Source organism: Gossypium raimondii, chromosome 7 (genome assembly GCF_025698545.1).
Source record: "Gossypium raimondii isolate GPD5lz chromosome 7, ASM2569854v1, whole genome shotgun sequence".
Lineage (NCBI taxonomy): Eukaryota > Viridiplantae > Streptophyta > Magnoliopsida > Malvales > Malvaceae > Gossypium > Gossypium raimondii.
The window spans coordinates 43,201,769-43,214,581 of record NC_068571.1 but is presented as its reverse complement, the minus strand read 5'-3'; the positions used below and the strand labels follow the sequence as shown (position 1 = coordinate 43,214,581).

The window sequence follows — 12,813 nt, the reverse complement described above, 5'->3', positions numbered from 1 at the left end:
TCTAACACAAGTTGGCTGAATTAATGGTAACGAAAAATAACAACTATTGCCTTTGTCTAACCAATGAGATTTGACACAATGGTTTATCATCTCTTAGTCAGTGTTACCCCGTTGGATTAAATGTTTAAGCCTATCATATATACCATTGGGAGTTGGTGTAACAGTGTCATGTATTTGGTATTAAACTATACGGTCCATTTAAAGTAGTGGGAAGCAGAAAATAGTGTTTGATAATGGTTAGTGTAGGCTGCCAATTTCCACTTTATACTGACATCCCATTTTCCCCTTTTGATTCGGGATAATATAACATTTAGCCCTTGAACTTAACAATATTTTCTACATTAGTTCTTAAACTTTTCTTTTAGTCTACATTAGTCTTTGAACTTGGATTTCTTTTAAGGTATAATAATGTGGCATTCTAAGATTATACCATATTATCACCAATTCCTTTTAAAAATACAAAATTTATACATTTTTTAATTTTTTTAGATTTTATATCAAATTTCTAAAGTTTCCAGATGGTGGTATGGCATAATCGCAAAGTTCCACATCATCACATCTTAACGGAATCCAAATTTAGGGATCAAATTGTAAAACTTATCAAGTTTTGGGACCAATGTAAAAATATCAGGGACCAAGTTGAGAAAAATTGCAAAATTTAGGGACTAAAATGTTATATTAACCCTTATATTCCACCGTCTGCAACAACAACCGCCCAAAAAGCTAGTCTAGAAGAAAAGAAAAAAGAACCCCACATGGTTGAAGTTGCAATCTATTCAATTCCCCCCACCACTTTCTTTCTTTGGCTCACACCAATCACAACTTGTTTTTTGCCTCAAACCATCCACCTCCATGCAACAATAGATATATATATATATAGGTGAATGTATACCAGAATTCCATCAAATTAGTTATTTTAGTATTAAATAAATTGATTTAATCCATAATTCCAAACAATCAAATAAATTTAATTTTACTTCTTTTTAAAATATCATTTACTTATAACGGGCGGGTTAATATTTTTAAACTTTTATGGTTCTATAGATAATTTTTTTTATTTGGAATTGAATTATAATTGAAAAGTAATAATTTTCAAAATATTTTTATACAATAAATGTTAACTCTATTACAATTGAATTTATTTAATTATTTTTAATAGTGCGGAAATTAAATTAATTAATTTAATAATAGAAAAACTGATTTTAATTCAGTACAATGTACTTTTAACATACATATATATACGTGAATCTTTTCAACTAAAAGGAATTCTATTGAGAAAGCTAAACATCAGCTTTTTAAAATTTATTCCAAAAAGAATATGTAAAATCATGTTGATTTCTAAAAGGTGTTTTTCTTTTGAAATGGGATGCTTATATATTGGGTTAAAGTGTTTAGGAAGTCCCTGTATTATAGGGATTATATCAAATTAATCCTCTAAACCCTAAATCTTATATTATTAAATGAATCAATTTAACTCAGTATACTATTAAAAAGAATCAAATAAGTCTAAATTGCAACAGAATTATAAAAATATCTTGAATCTTTTTTCAATTGCAGTTCAATTTCAAATAAAAGGTTTCATTTACAAAGAGTACATAATATTTTTAAATAGTATGATGAATTTAATAGTTGAGGTTACTTCTTAGATACATTCACCTGTATATACTGAAGAATCAGCTTTTGAAATTTATTCCACAAAAAAGACCTTTTTCTTTTGAAATGGGGTGCTTATATATTGGCAAAAGAAAAGGAAACAAAGTTATTGATAATTCTCTGTGAAAAAAAAAGAAGAGTTGAGTACTATGCATTTGAGTATGCTGGTCTCTGGTCTAAGCTTATAAGCCTGTCATCTTATAATTACACCATTGCCAACACTTGTTATTGCTGTTTTTTTTTTCTAACACACCACCATACCTCATCTGTGTTTTTCTTTAGCTTTTCGCTTGAAGAACAATGCAAGTTCTTGCAGGGAAACTGGTTTCTTTCACCATGTTCATACTACTCGTCCCATCGTTTGTAATCTCAATTGATGAAGACAACAATGACAACATTAAAAAGGTATTGGATTCGTGTCCTTTGATGGAGTTTTTTTGCATTGTTTTTTCATTACAGATCTGTGTTTTGTTTTTTCAAACAGGTGATCAGTCATAAACTGATGTTTGAGATTACACTGCATGGATTCCTCCTTTGGGCATCAATGGGGTTTTTAATGCCTATTGGGATACTTGCTATTAGAATGTCAAATGGAGAAGAATGTGGAAGAAAGCTTCAAATTCTTTTCTATGTTCACGCAGTTTCACAGGCAAGTTCATCTCTTTACCGAAAAATTCCTCTATTCTTTGTAGATTTGGAATTTAGTCCCTTACTTTTTTAATTTTTAAAATTTAGGTTTAATAATTGATACCGTTAAATGTATTCTATTAAATTTATTGGTGTGTCATTTTAGATTAAACAAATACTGAATTGATACCCATGAAGTAAGAAAAATGATGTTGTAATGAAGTTGAATTTAACTAAAAATTTTAACGGTGTTAACAATTTGACTTGTATTGTTAAATTTAAAAAGTAGAGGATTAAATTTCTTAAAATAAAAGTAGAAAAACTAAATTCCAAATGTATGAAGAGTACAGGGTCTATAGCATAGTTTAACCAAAACTACATACCCTATATAGGTTATAATTTATTTTTGGCATAATGTCAAATTTAGCCCTCAATATTTATATTTTTTGTCAATTTGACCTTTATTCTTTTTTTTTGAGCTAAAGTTGACCCTCAACCCTTTAAAAAATTCAAATTTGACAATCAATCTTTCAAAAAGAGTTGAATTGTTATTTTTTAACGAAAATGTTCACTAAAATATTAAATTTTTAAACATGACAGCCAACATGAAAACTAGAGGTGTCCATGGGCCGAGCGGCCTGGCCCGGCCCGATGGTTCGCCCGAAATATGGGAGGGTTCGGGTAAAAATATAGGCCCGAAATATGGGTTTGGGCAAAAAAATAATGCCCGTTTAGAAAATGGGCAGGCCATGGCACCACTTTTGACCAGTGCCCGCCCGCCCAATTTAATAAAAATATATTTTTATTTTTATTTTTTAATTTTTAATTTTAAAATATTTTAAAATACTTTTATTTTTATTTTTATTTTTAAAATTATTTTTTGGTGTTTATTAAAAATGGGCCGGGCTTGGGCTTAGGATTTTATTCCCGGGCCGGGCCTGGACAAAATTCCAAGCCTATATTTCGGGCCGGTCCCGGGCCTAGGAGACGGGTCAAAATTTTTTGGGTCCGGTCAGTACCCGTCCCGGCCCGGCCCATGAACACCTCTAATGATAACCCATATGTATTACATGCTATTTTTTTGAATTTTTATTTACTTTTTAATTTTTAAATTATATGTTGATATAAGATATAAAATAAATAGTGTCATGTTAGCATGAACTACATACGGACTGTCGTATGGGTTTCGTTAAAAAAAATGCAATTAAGCTCTTTTTAAAAGGTTAATAATTAAATTTAGCTTAAAAAAAAACAAAGGTGAAATTGACAAAAAAAATATAAACGTTAATTACATTGTATTCTTTCACTTTCCTAATGTTATCTCTACATGAAAATTATAGCATTGGAGAAAAGAGATGGATTCACAAATTCGTTAAATATCATACCATGAATCAATTTAACTAAAGCCAGAACTCTTTCTCCTGTGTATATATAATATAAAATAACATTGGGGATTATCATGAATTCTTGAGAAGCAAGAAAAGTACAATGGTTTTATACAAATAAAAGGTCTTAGATCTTTCATTATGTGGGGTTTTTGCATTGATATAATCACAGATCAGAAGCTAAAAAAACAAGCTATCTTCACATGAAAGTTATATTATCCGGATTTTGATACCAAGAAATATCCAACATTTTTATTTTCATGTATGGCAGATACTTTCAGTACTTCTTGCTACAACAGGAGCAATTATGTCAATAAAAAACTTCAACAATTCCTTCAACAATCATCATCAAAGATTAGGTGTAGCTTTATATGGCATCATATGGTTACAAGCCTTAACCGGAGTTTTACGTCCATGGAGGTAAACTCGAACCCCGACCCCATATTCGAATGAATAGGTAAAAATATTTTGGAGGCTTTTATACTAGAGTCAGATTGGATTTTTCTCCTTCTACTCAAATAATGAGTAAAATAGTCTCTATACTATTGAAAACTGGCGTGGTTGACGGAATAACTAATTTTCAACAGCAAAAATAGATGAAATTTTTAACAGAATGATCAATTTGCTCTTTGATCTAATGCACAGAGACTAATTTACCCGTTTCTTGAGTAAAGGAGGTAAAATGCTATTCATCTCTTAATAGAGGGGCTTCCATGGTAGAACGGTGATCGGGTTACTAGGTTTTTTTTATAACACGTAAAAGACTCTTTCTCTTTGCAGGGGATGTAAGGGAAGAACTGTCTGGTTTTTTGCACACTGGTTACTGGGAACTACAGTGTGTATTTTAGGTGTAATCAGCATATACACTGGATTGGGAGCATATTATGACAAGACATCAAAGAGTACAAAGCTTTGGACCATAGCTTTTACAGTTGAGATCACTGTGATTGTGTTGATTTACTTGTTTCAAGACAAATGGGTGCATATACAAAACCAAGGTGTACCAGTGAGACCTAGTGAAGAACACGGTTCAATTGGTAATGAAAAAGGAACCGACAAGTGAGCATTATTGAAGAAACAAAAAAGGGTTACAAAGTGACTTAAATTTACTAACACATTTCATTTTTTGTTGGTGTTAGAAAAAAAAAAACATGTTCAAATGTTGGATCAATCTTTTGTTGGTGTTGGAACAAAAACATGCTCAAATGTTTGAACAAAGCAAAAAGATGGCAACAGTTTCAAAAACCATAAAATGGGGTCATCCACAATCCATAAATCAGTCTAAAAGTTTCTTATGATGCTTTTGAAAATCTCATCTGCTATGATTTCAAAACTAATGAAAAAACCTAAAATAAACAAAATATTCTTATAGTGAACTTTCAGATTATGCTATGGTCATGAGAAGTATATGATACTCTTATGCATTAAGTCAATATTTTCTGCACAAGGAAATATTAGAGAAAAAAATCATATATTACTCCACTAGCAGGAATTTTCAATCAGATTGGTTTGGCATGCAAGATTTGATTGGTTAAATTCTGATATTAGTCTTTATAAAATGCATAAATTATGTATTTAGCCCTTTTGTTTTAATTTGGTCAAGATTATGGTAGCTATTATATTTATTAAGTTTTGCTATTTTCAAAGTTTGATGCGTAATTTGTTATTTCTACATATTACTCACAAAAACTAGTCAATGAATTCAACAACTGTGATTAAGAATAGAATTTCTAAATTCAGAAAATATAGTGATTAAGAATGATCCAATTGGATAATATGGATCAAATTTGCAACTTTACTACGCTAATTGTAGAATTTAACCAAACATATATAACTGCTACCGTTTGTTCAGGACTAAAATTTTAAAATTCAAAAGTACATGGACTAAATTTAACAAATTCAAAAGTATAGATACTGAAATTGATCAAATTAAAATATAAGAACTAAATCTACAACTTACATAGAGTACAGAGCAGCAGAATTTAATCATTTTGATTTTCCTATTAATACTTTGATCATAGTTAAGTTTTGGAGTGGAAAATTAAACTTGGTACTTCCATTTTGGAGGTATTTTTAAGTCATTTGCAGTACCATAGAATTGTATAAATGCAACATGAACTTGTATTAGCAGCAAAAGATGCCGGCATCTTCGTATATACCGTTCAGACAGCCTATCTTCACCTAAGTTATTAACCCCCTCTGTTTCATCTGCAAGCATTCCTACTTCGGTCGATGTTCCCGTAATCCCTCTCCGTTTCAAAGAATTTGCAAGCATATATGATTCTAAGCCTCGGAGAACTATGAATGTGTTCGATGAGATGCTCGTTTCATGTCATACTCATCCATGTAGGAATAACTACAAATTATGAATAAGCTCTTAACAACGGAACCAACAAGAGGACTCAATTTCGGGAGTAAACCGATCATGCAATAACGAAAGCGAAAAGAAACGGCAATAACAAGCTGAACATAAGTTCGGGTCTGTCTAACCTCGATATTTCTATTTACTTTGAGAATGTGTATGCATATCAAGGAAAAAGCTGGACATAACCTGTTAATATAGCAATCCCTAATATTACAAGCGGCGGAACAAGCACGAATGCTCCGATCGTTGCAAAGAAAACCGAATCATTTCTCTGAGAAACTTCATTCAAATATGCCTGTCTCCTGATATTTCTCTTCTGTGAGATGGTTAAAAACTTTGGACTAACCTTCTTCAAGTTTTTGCCCAATGGAATAGTAAAGTCATCGTCTCTATCACCGACTAACCGCACGAGCTGCTCACGAATCGTGAGTTTCCCAGACCTACCGTCACTCTCATACCCTGGTCGTAAAAGAAACAAATCAGTCACAAACTCGAAAATCGTACTGTTGCTCAATCTAGGCCTTGCAAGTTGCATTTACTAGGGATAAGATCGACGTACCGTCGGCAGTGGAGCTCGTTGAACTTAGCTGGTCCAAAAGATCGAGCTGTGTGCGTGTGGAAGACAATGAACCTTAACAAAAAATGTCGATACACGAAATCAACGATCTAATGATTTATTGAATCTCAATAGATGTTTAAAAATATCAACACCATGAGCTGATGCCATGACAAATAGTAAAGAAGTACGAGGCATGGAGAGCAAACATATAGCTATTCATGGCGATAACTTTATGTTCAATATCATCATTTATTTTTTATATTGTTATATCCACTCCCACGCGCTACTATCAAGTCACCTCGTCACATACTAATGAAGTAGTAGCTCCTGTACCTCTATAGTCACCCTACATCATTCCAGTAGGACCTATGCTAAAGCTCTTCTACTATAAAAGCTCTTTCCATCACAAGAAGAAAGGCTATACTGTTATACTCATTCTCGCACCTACTATCAAGTCACCTCGTCACATATTAATAAAGCACCTGTACCTCTACAGCCATCCTACAAGGAGAGTAATTTTAGTTTAAAATCGATTAAACCAACTCAATCGGCTTAGTCAATTTTGGTTTCGGCAGTTTGTACAGTTTTTTCAGTTATGAGTTCGACTTGAACATCTATTTTGATCAGTTATCGGTTTTTTTATTTTCACACCCACAGATAAAAAAACAAACTTATTTTAATATATTTATAATTTATAATATATAATATTCAAGACCAATAACTAAAGTTGGTTACCAAATGAACCGAATGCCGGTTCTTAAGCTTTAATTTGATCAAGTCAGGTTTTTATGGATTATGGTCGATTAAATCAGTTTAATAAAAAAAACAAATGCTCTCCCTACACCATATGCGTTGGAACCCATGTCAAAGCTCCTCTATAAAAGCTCTCTCCATCACAAGAACAATAAACACTCTCCATTATAAGAATAAGGAGAACTCAAGAAGGCCAGGTGTGGCATCAAAAGGGTTGACAAGGGCTCTAGCCTCCTAAAATGTAAAATTTCATTTTGGCCTTCTAAATTTTACAAGATTTTAATTTAGCAAATGACAAAACTTTGATTTAATCTTTTTTTATTGTTGTTGAAAAGCCTAACTAAACTTAAAAAACTATAATACTATACCTACTAACTTAGTCTAATGCTTTTCTTAACTATCATTCAGACTCCACAATTGGTTCTTTGGATGGATCCCATACATGAGTAACATGAAACTGTTTTGCCCAACAAATTGATATATTAATAGTTTTCGTTAAGCTCCATGTAAAACCTTGAAAATAAATAAATTTCTCTTCTTCCATACACGTCATGTTACCAATTCAAAAAAAATTAATCCTTTAAAAATTATAAAGATATAAATTATTAAAATAATAAAATTACATTCTAACTTTCATAAAAATATAAAACCTAATTTCACTCTTTTTGACTTACCCCTAAAGGACAAAAACTTTGCGGAATGACTTCACCCCTAGAAGAGGCCTACGAAAACTTTGCAGAATTTCTCTCGAAAAAAACTCTCTAACCTTACGAGACCCTTGAAACCACCATTCCTAGTGGCTCTACTACCTTCTAACGGGTGACCCGTCCTCATCTTAACGACTTTCCGCACCCCTTCCCGTGTAAATAGCGATTACATGCCACCCCCATATTCTGTATTGTAACATATGTATAGGATTTCAAGCACAAAACAACCCATATTCTGTATTGTAACATACATATATATATAGGATTTCAAGCACAAAACCAAAAATCTATCCATCAATTTAGTTTTCTTTCTACCATAGTATAACAACCTAGAAATTCAATCAAGACATGACTGCTTTGACAAGGGAGAAAAGGGTATATATGCTTTACAGTTCAATATATATATATATATATGAAAAGGAACCTTCATATGCTTAGGCAAAAGAGACCCAAGTTGAATCAAGTTCTAAATAGCAAACCCATTAAACCAAACATTAACAAAACATGGTTTCTCCCAATCACATATTATGTAAATCCAATCAAACCCCAGCAAAATTAAACCAAAAAACAAGGAACCTTTCAACTTAAGCTAAAAAATTTAAAGAAGTAAATTGATACCAGAGAAAGCGGGAGGGTCTTCCTCTTTAACTCCCCCTTCTTTTCCTTCAGATTGAGCAAAAGCTTTACCGCAAGAAGAAGAAGAAGAGATGAGCTTGAAACGGTGTTTGGGTTTTGAGTAAAGCAATGGAGGAACAACAATAATATTAGAATTTGAACAGGGTTTTGGATTAAGTGAAGTAGCCATGAAATACAAAGCCATAACCAAAGTTTTTTTTTTATATATATTGATGGTTTTGGGGATCAACCGATCAGTCTCTGAAGCAGGGATTTCATTTTAATCTTTGTTAATGTTGAGACTAAAGACTGAATTTTGCTTTGAGCTGCCTGAGCTTTCAAGTTTTGGTTTTGTTGGAGAGTGATGTCCTCCACATGTTCATATGAGAGGCCCTTACGTGATGCGTGGTGGCTATCCCCCCCTCCTATGCGTGGTGGCACAACCGCACAAGTAGTTAATAATAGGTTTAATTTTGCCTCTAACCCCTACAATACTTGAAATTTTTAAAATTTAGTCTCTATTTTTATTTTCGATAATTTAATTTTTCTACTTATTTTATTTGAAAATTAAAGTTGATAAACTTGTTAATGGATTCTCACTAAAATTTGAATATGTGATTTTTTTAAAATTTGATTTAATTTAAAATTGATGTCCAATTGCTAACACATTCAATTTTAATAAAATTATCAAATTGATTTTAATTTTAAATCAAACAACAAACTGAATTTATGGAATTAAAAGTAAAAAAATAAATTTTAAAAATTAGAAAATAGAAAGATTGGGGGTAAATTGGATCTTAAAAATAATAATCTATATCTCTATTTTCAACCAACTAAGTAAATAGCTAAAAACACATTATTTTGCAAAGTAGAAAGAAATAAACACTAAGGTAATGCTAGATTATTTACATTATTCAATTGAAGCTATAAAAACATATTTTTAAAATAAACATTGGTTAATAATATTGTGTGCTTTGTTAGATTTATTCGATAATTATTCGATATGTATTATTTATATTTAGAAATTATTCTCATGATTACTTTTTAATTATTTAATGGTAAAGCACATTACACTTCTAAAAGAATAACAATAACGTAGGTTTGAACGTTAAAAACAATATTATTAAAATAGATAATCATGGACCCCGAAAATAGACTCTGAAATGGACATGCATAATATAAAAAAGATTGATACAATCTCTAATTTTGCGCTGATACTTTAATCAATTTCCGATGTAACTCATGCGTTGGACACTCAGTTGAACCGAACTGAATTTAAGTCACCACGGCTGAATTAAGTTAGAGAATTATGAGCATTACATTAATTAAATCATTATCCAACTGTAATCCAAAATGAAGGAAAACCGACATCACGAAAGAAATATGACCGTTATAGATCTCTCTACAAATCCAGGCGTTTCAAATTACTCAAAATTCTTCTCTCTTTTTTCTTTTAAATTTAAAAATGAATTATTATAAGCCTTAGCTTTCAAGCAAAAACACTTCACACAACCAAAGAAGGAAACCACCCCCCGAAAAAAACCCATCGTTTAAGCTTTCTCTTTTCTTGTTCCATGCAAAAGAAATCAAGCTAATTTCAAGAAGAAGCAATATATATTTTTTAGTTTATATTCTTTTGGAAAGCTTTTTTTTAGATATTAATGGCGAAGCGTGGAGTAGAGGAGGTGGTGGTGGTAGCTTTGGAGGAAAAAGGAGGAGCAATGGCGGTGGTGGTGGAAGAAAAAGAACAAAAAGAACAAAAAGAAAATGAAAAAGAAGAAGAAGAAGCACATCCATATGCATTTCATGTATCTGGTCCTCGTAATGTAGCTAAGCCTAATTGGAGAGACCTTATCAATTCTAGTTGGTAAGTAATTCAACGATTTTTTCATTTTTGGTTGATTTAATGAAGTTTATATGCTTGATTTAAGATTACCCATTTCCTTTTTTTTTATTATCTAAATCTGTGCTTTTTCTTTTCATTTTTTGTTTTTGGTAAGTCAACAAGGTTCTTGTGTTCTAATGTGTAGTTTTAATTATTTTTTTGCTAACATGCAATTTTGGTAAATAAATTATGTTTTAAATGCTTGATTTTAAGATGCCCATTTCCGTTTTTATCCAAATCTCTGTGATTTTTTCCTCAAATTTTTAATGATTTTCTGAAGGTGAGCAGTACTGGGTGAAAATTGAGCCTTTATGGTACTAATCTGAGTGATTAGGGAAAACTAAAGAATGATCTCGATTACATTATTGCAGTACCTGGATTTAGATGCAAAGTTTTAGGGTTTTGAATTTTCAATTTTTAATTAACATCTCAATGCTATGAAAAAGGGTTGTTTTGAAATTTGAGATCTAGTTGATTATTGAACAACAGGTGCGGGCCGAGATCAACTTGAAATGCAATTTCACACTTGTATTAGCTTATATTTTTATGGTCTTTTAAAGGACTAAATTGAAATTCTTGCATCTTTTGGCAGCTAAACTATAGTTTTACCATATATTAATTTAAGATTTTATAAATTTTTTAGTCTAAAGAAGCAAATTGCCATTTTAGGGGGCTTCCTGCCCTCCCTCCCTTTTCCCCTGTTGAAGAAGGAACTATTTTATGTTCGATCGAGCACAAATCCGAGCTGTCTTTGAATGAAACCATGATATGTATATGTTTGTACCATATATCTAGTTCTAAAAAAGGCATAATTTTGTATAATCTGTTTGTTATGTTAATGAATATGATTCATAATTTGCAGGAAAGATACAAACTATAAGAGATCGGTAATTGCTTGTTTCATACAAGCAGTTTATTTGCTTGAATTGGACAGACAAGAGAATAGAACTGTCGAAACCGCTCTTGCACCGAAATGGTGGATGACTTTCAAGTACAAGTTGACACAAACTTTGATCGATGAAAGGGACGGATCCATATTCGGAGCTGTATTAGAATGGGATCAATCGGCAGCCTTGGCTGATTTTGTGCTCATTAGGCCAAGTGGAGCACCGAAAGCCGTTTTAGTACTTCGTGGAACTTTACTCAAAGGTCCAACTATTAGACGAGATATTGAGGATGATCTTCGGTTTCTAGCTTGGGAAAGCTTGAAAGGTTCTGTTCGATTTAAAGGTGCATTGGAAGCATTAAGAACAGTTGCTGAAAGGTACGGTAGTAGCAATGTATGTATTGCAGGTCATTCTTTGGGAGCTGGTTTTGCTTTACAAGTGGGAAAAGCATTGGCTAAAGAAGGGATATACGTCGATGCTCATTTGTTTAACCCGCCCTCAATTTCAATAGCTATGAGCTTAAGAAATATCGGAGAAAAAGCAGGTTTTGCTTGGAAAAGACTTAAATCGATGCTTCCTTCGAGTAGTGAACCTCAAGCTGACTGTGATGAAGAGATCAAAGATAACTCTTTAAAGAGTTGGTTAGGCAATATATATGGGGATAAAGCTTCTATGGGATTGAAACAATGGGTGCCTCATTTATATGTAAACAATAGTGATTATATCTGTTGCCACTATACCGATCCCGAAGGAAAAACTGAGGAAAATGAGGCGAACAAAGAGAACACCGGTCCTACAAACGGTCAAGTTGCAGCGAAGTTGTTTGTGATGTCGAAAGGGAAACAAAAGTTTCTCGAAGCTCACGGTTTGGAGCAATGGTGGTCGGATGACTTGGATCTTCAGCTTGCTATAAATAAGAGCAAATTGATAAGCAGGCAATTGAAGTCCTTATACAGCCTCCCGGCTTCGCAAGTCACGAAAAGGCCGAGATAAAGAACAAAAGGCAAATGATTTGGTTTTTATAGATTGTTTCTGGTCTTTTTACAATAATATGTGTGCATGTTTTTCGATATGTCGGCTTTACTGGTTTCTCTTGTTCATCGATATCAACAAATGTATACCCCATTTCCTGGAAATATATAGATATATTCATTTTCTATGTGCTTTCATTGTTAATTCACATTTGACTATACATGCAGCAATCAATGTAGTCGAATAGGCCAGTCTCGGGTTCGATTAGGGAGCAACCTGTATGCCATGACGGCTCGTGATCATTGGCATCAAAAAGCCATGACTCGAGATTCTGGTAATCTATCCAGTTTGTCTGTAGTTGGCTTGTCGATAAAGGCACATGATTAAACATCGAGATGTCCGGAT

At 32.5% G+C, this 12,813-nt stretch overlaps 3 protein-coding genes across 3 annotated transcripts; 2 read left to right on the top strand and 1 right to left on the bottom strand.

The window, feature by feature from the left end:
- Nucleotides 1–1,609: 1,609 nt before the first annotated feature.
- LOC105789531 (cytochrome b561 domain-containing protein At4g18260) lies at nt 1,610–5,311 on the top strand. The gene is made up of 4 exons (XM_012616909.2): nt 1,610–2,058; nt 2,138–2,302; nt 3,937–4,085; nt 4,446–5,311. The coding sequence occupies exons 1-4, from the start codon at nt 1,954–1,956 to the stop codon at nt 4,726–4,728; spliced, it is 702 nt and encodes a 233-aa protein (XP_012472363.1). The 5' UTR covers nt 1,610–1,953; the 3' UTR covers nt 4,729–5,311.
- A 760-nt stretch (nt 5,312–6,071) lies between these two features.
- On the bottom strand, nt 6,072–9,021 carry LOC105789545 (uncharacterized). Its single transcript, XM_012616921.2, has 3 exons — nt 8,668–9,021; nt 6,590–6,661; nt 6,072–6,489 (listed from the first exon to the last, which is right to left on the bottom strand). Exons 1-3 carry the CDS (start codon nt 8,867–8,869, stop codon nt 6,194–6,196), a joined length of 570 nt encoding a protein of 189 aa, XP_012472375.1. The 5' UTR covers nt 8,870–9,021; the 3' UTR covers nt 6,072–6,193.
- A 1,169-nt stretch (nt 9,022–10,190) lies between these two features.
- LOC105789494 (GDSL esterase/lipase At4g10955) lies at nt 10,191–12,595 on the top strand. Its single transcript, XM_012616866.2, has 2 exons — nt 10,191–10,531; nt 11,412–12,595. The coding sequence occupies exons 1-2, from the start codon at nt 10,326–10,328 to the stop codon at nt 12,427–12,429; spliced, it is 1,224 nt and encodes a 407-aa protein (XP_012472320.1). The 5' UTR covers nt 10,191–10,325; the 3' UTR covers nt 12,430–12,595.
- The last annotated feature ends 218 nt before the right edge of the window (nt 12,596–12,813 follow it).